The 4,149-nt window shown below is 66.7% G+C and overlaps 1 protein-coding gene across 1 annotated transcript in view; it reads left to right on the forward strand.

The window, feature by feature from the left end:
• Positions 1–201: 201 nt before the first annotated feature.
• LOC120511778 (vegetative cell wall protein gp1-like) overlaps positions 202–4,149 on the forward strand; it is a 6,710-nt gene continuing 2,762 nt past the window's right edge. Inside the window, exons 1-4 of the mRNA XM_039729285.1 lie at positions 202–322; positions 1,242–1,345; positions 2,476–2,972; positions 4,087–4,147. Of these exons, the coding sequence (XP_039585219.1) occupies positions 217–322; positions 1,242–1,345; positions 2,476–2,972; positions 4,087–4,147 (768 nt within the window). The 5' untranslated portion in view covers positions 202–216. The remainder of the gene's footprint in view (positions 323–1,241; positions 1,346–2,475; positions 2,973–4,086; positions 4,148–4,149) is intronic.

Raw genomic sequence — 4,149 nt, forward strand, 5'->3', positions numbered from 1 at the left:
GCAGTGAGCAGGGACAGGGGGACACGGGGGTGACAGGGACAGGGAGGGGACACTGGGACAGGGATACCGCGCCCAGCTGGACACCCGCAGTGAGACACGGGGACACGGGGACACGGGGACACGGGGACATGGGGACACGGGGACAGGGACAGGGCTACCTCGCCCAGGTGGACACCCGCAGTGAGCAGGGACAGGGGGACATGGGGACACGGGGACATGGGAGGGACACCGGGACAGGGGGGACACCAGGTCCTGGCGCTGCTCGGCACCCGCGTCCGGCTGCGCGGCTTCGGCGGCTACCGCGCCCAGCTGGACACCCGCAGTGAGACACGGGGACAGGGAGGGGACATGGGGACACCGGGACACGGGGGGGACACCGGGACAGGGACATCGGGACAGGGACACCGCGCCCAGCTGGACACCCGCAGTGAGCAGGGACAGGGGGACAGGGACAGGGAGGGGACAGGGATACCGGGCCCAGCTGGACACCCGCAGTGAGCAGGGACAGGGACAGGGACAGGGAGGGGACATGGGGACAGGGATACCGTGCCCAGCTGGACACCCGCAGTGAGCAGGGACAGGGGGACAGGGACAGGGAGGGGACAGGGATACCGGGCCCAGCTGGACACCCGCAGTGAGCAGGGACAGGGACAGGGGGACAGGGACATGGGAACACGGGGACCCCCCTCCCGTTCCAGTTTTAGGGGTCTCTGACCCCACTCTGGACCCCCCCAATGACAATTTTGGGGCTCTGAACCTTCCCCCGGGACAATTTTGGGGTCTCTGACCCCCCCGGTGCCGGTTCTGGGGGTCTCTGAGCCCCCCGGTGCCGGGGACACTGGGGGACAGGGAGGGGATGTGGGGGACATGGAGGGGACACGGAGATGTGGGACATACGGGGACATGGATGGGGCACGGGGACACAGGGACATGGAGGGGACATGGGAGGGACATGGGGACACGGGGACTGGGATGGGGGCTCCCTGGCAGGGAGGGGGTTCCCTGGTGGGGAGGGGGCTCCTTCGAGGGGTGGGGGCTCCCTGGTGGGGGGTCCCTGTCAGGGTGATGTCTCCCTGGTGGGTTGGGGTCTCCCTAGCGGGTCGGGGTCTCCCCGGTGGGTCAGGGTCTCCCTAGCGGTTCGGGGTCTCCCCGGTGGGTCGGGGTCTCCCTAGCGGTTCGGGGTCCCCCTGGTGGGTCGGGGTCCCCCCGGCGGGCGGGGGTCTCAGGCCGTGCCCCCCCAGCCGACTCCACGGGCACGCACTCGCTGTACACCACCTACCACGGCTACGAGGTGATGTTCCACGTCAGCACCATGCTGCCCTTCACCCCCCGCAACCCCCAGCAGGTACCAGGGGGCTTGGGGGGGGTCCTGGGGGGTCTCAGGGTGGTGGGAGGGGGTCACAGAGGGGTCACGAGGTCACAGAGAGTGGTGGGGGTCTGTAGGGTCTCCCCAGTGCTGCTCTTCACCCCCAGCAGGAGCTCAGGGAGGTTGTGGCAGCTGGGGGTCCCTCTGGAACCCCCCCCCGGGACAGTCTGGGGGTCTGATTCCCACCCCCGTGCCAATTTTGGGGTCTCTCACCCCCCTCTGAACCCCCCTCCAATGACAATTTTGGGGGCTCTGACCCCCCCCCCCCCCCCCCCTCTCTCGGGTGGCCTTCCCCCCCCTGGACACCCGCAGTGAGCAGGGACAGGGACAGGGGGACAGGGACATGGGAACACGGGGACCCCCCTCCCGTTCCAGTTTTAGGGGTCTCTGACCCCACTCTGGACCCCCCCAATGACAATTTTGGGGCTCTGAACCCCTCCCATGACAATTTTGGGGCCTCTGACCCCCCCCGGTGCCGGTTCTGGGGGTCTCTGAGCCCCCCGGTGCCATTTCTGGGGGTCTCTGAGCCCCCCGGTGCCATTTCTGGGGGTCTCTGAGCCCCCCGGTGCCATTTCTGGGGGTCTCTGAGCCCCCCGGTGCCAGTTCTGGGGGTCTCTGATCCCCCTCTGGACCCTCCCATGACAATTTTGGGGCTCTGACCTCCCGGTGCCGGTTCTGGGGGTCTCTGAGCCCCCCGGTGCCAATTTTGGGAGCTCTGATCCCCCTCTAGACCCCCTCCCATGACAATTTTGGGTCTCTGAGCCCCGCCGGTGCCAGTTTTGGGGCTCTGACCCCCCCGGTGCCAATTTTGGGGGTCTCTGATCCCCCTCTGAATCCCCCTCCCATGACAATTTTGGGTCTCTGAGCCCCCCCGGTGCCAGTTTTGGGGCTCTGACCCCCCGGTGCCGGTTCTGGGGGTCTCTGAGCCCCCCGGTGCCAATTTTGGGAGATCTGGTCCCCCTCTAGACCCCCTCCCATGACAATTTTGGGTCTCTGAGCCCCGCCGGTGCCAGTTTTGGGGCTCTGACCCCCCGGTGCCGGTTCCGGGGGTCTCTGAGCCCCCCGGTGCCGGTTCCGGGGGTCTCCGAGCCCCTTTTGCCGCCCCCCAGCTGCTGCGGAAGCGCCACATCGGCAACGACATCGTGACCATCGTGTTCCAGGAGCCGGGCGCGCTCCCGTTCTCGCCGCGCGCCCTCCGCAGCCACTTCCAGCACGTGTTCCTGGTGGTGCGCGTGCACGAGCCCGGCACCCCCCGCACCTCCTACAGGTGGGGGTCCCCGAGGGGTGGGGGGGGGTCACGGGGGGCGCTCACACGAGGGGTTCTNGGGGGTCGGGCCCCCCCCCCCAGTGTCGCTGCCCCCCCCCCCAGGAGTTTCTCGGAGCTCTACGCTCGCTCGCTGGAGCAGGGCCGGGGCTCGGGGGGGGACCCCGACCCTGGGGACCCCCACGGGGACATCGGGGACACCAGCAGCGACTCGGGGGGGGACAGCGACACTGGGGGGGGGTCCCCCGACCCCCTGAGGGTGCTGGAGCTGGAGGAGGAGAGCACCCCCTTCCCCCCCCGCCCGAGGAGCCCCAAAAACCCCAGCGGGGACCCCCCCAGCCCGTGAGTGAGCCCGGGCACGGGGGACCCCAAAAACCCCAAAATCCCGCCTGGGAACCCCAGGTCCCCTTCGGAACCCCCAAATCCGCTCTGGAACCCCAAAAAAACCCACCTGGGAACCCCAAAATCCGCTCTGGGAACCCCAAATCCCTTCTGGGACCCCAAAACCCCCCCTAGGACCCCAAAAATCCACCTGGGAACCCCAAATCCCTTCTGGGACCCCAAAAACCCCCCTAGGACCCCAAAAATCCACCTGGAAACCCCCAAAATCACCTGGGAACCCCAAAACCAACATGGGAACCCCAAGAACCCACCTGGGAACCCCCAAATCTGCTCTGGGACCCCCAAAACCCCTCTGGGAACCCCAAAACCAACCTGGGACCCGAAAAATCCCCCATGAAACCCCAAAAACCACTCTGGGACCCCAAAAACCCACCTGGGACTCCCAAAATCCCCTCTGGGACCCCCAAAATCCCCTCTGGGACCCCAAAATCCCCTCTGGGACCCCAAAAAAACCCACTTGGGAACCCCAAAATCCCCCCGAGAACCCCAAAACCCCTCTGGGAACCCCCCAAAACCCATCTGGGACCCCCAAAATCCTCTCTGGGACCCCCAAAAACCCATCCGGGACCCCCAAAATCCACCTGGGAACCCCAAAAAACCCACCTGGGAACCCCAAAATCCCCTCTGGGCCCCCCAAAACCCACCTGGGACCCCCCAGAAATCTCCCCGAGAACCCCAAACCCCAAAAACCCACCTGGGACTCCCAAAATCCCCTCTGGGACCCCCAAAATCCGCTCTGGGACCCCAAAATCCCCTCTGGGACCCCAAAAAAACCCAACTGGGAACCCCAAAATCCCCCCGAGAACCCCAAAACCCCTCTGGGAACCCCCCAAAACCCATCTGGGACCCCCAAAATCCTCTCTGGGACCCCCAAAAACCCATCCGGGACCCCCAAAATCCACCTGGGAACCCCAAAAAACCCACCTGGGAACCCCAAAATCCCCTCTGGGCCCCCCAAAACCCACCTGGGACCCCCCAGAAATCTCCCCGAGAACCCCAAATCCCCTCTGGGACCCCCAGAATTGTCACCCACGCCCCCCCCTCCATGTCCCAGGTCCCCCCCCATGGCTGACCCCACTCCGGACCTGCTGCTGCCACACCGCAGCCCCCCCCCGGT

The sequence above is a fragment of the Passer montanus genome, unplaced genomic scaffold (genome assembly GCF_014805655.1).
Source record: "Passer montanus isolate IOZ18808 unplaced genomic scaffold, ASM1480565v1 scaffold685, whole genome shotgun sequence".
Taxonomy (NCBI): Eukaryota; Metazoa; Chordata; class Aves; order Passeriformes; family Passeridae; genus Passer; species Passer montanus.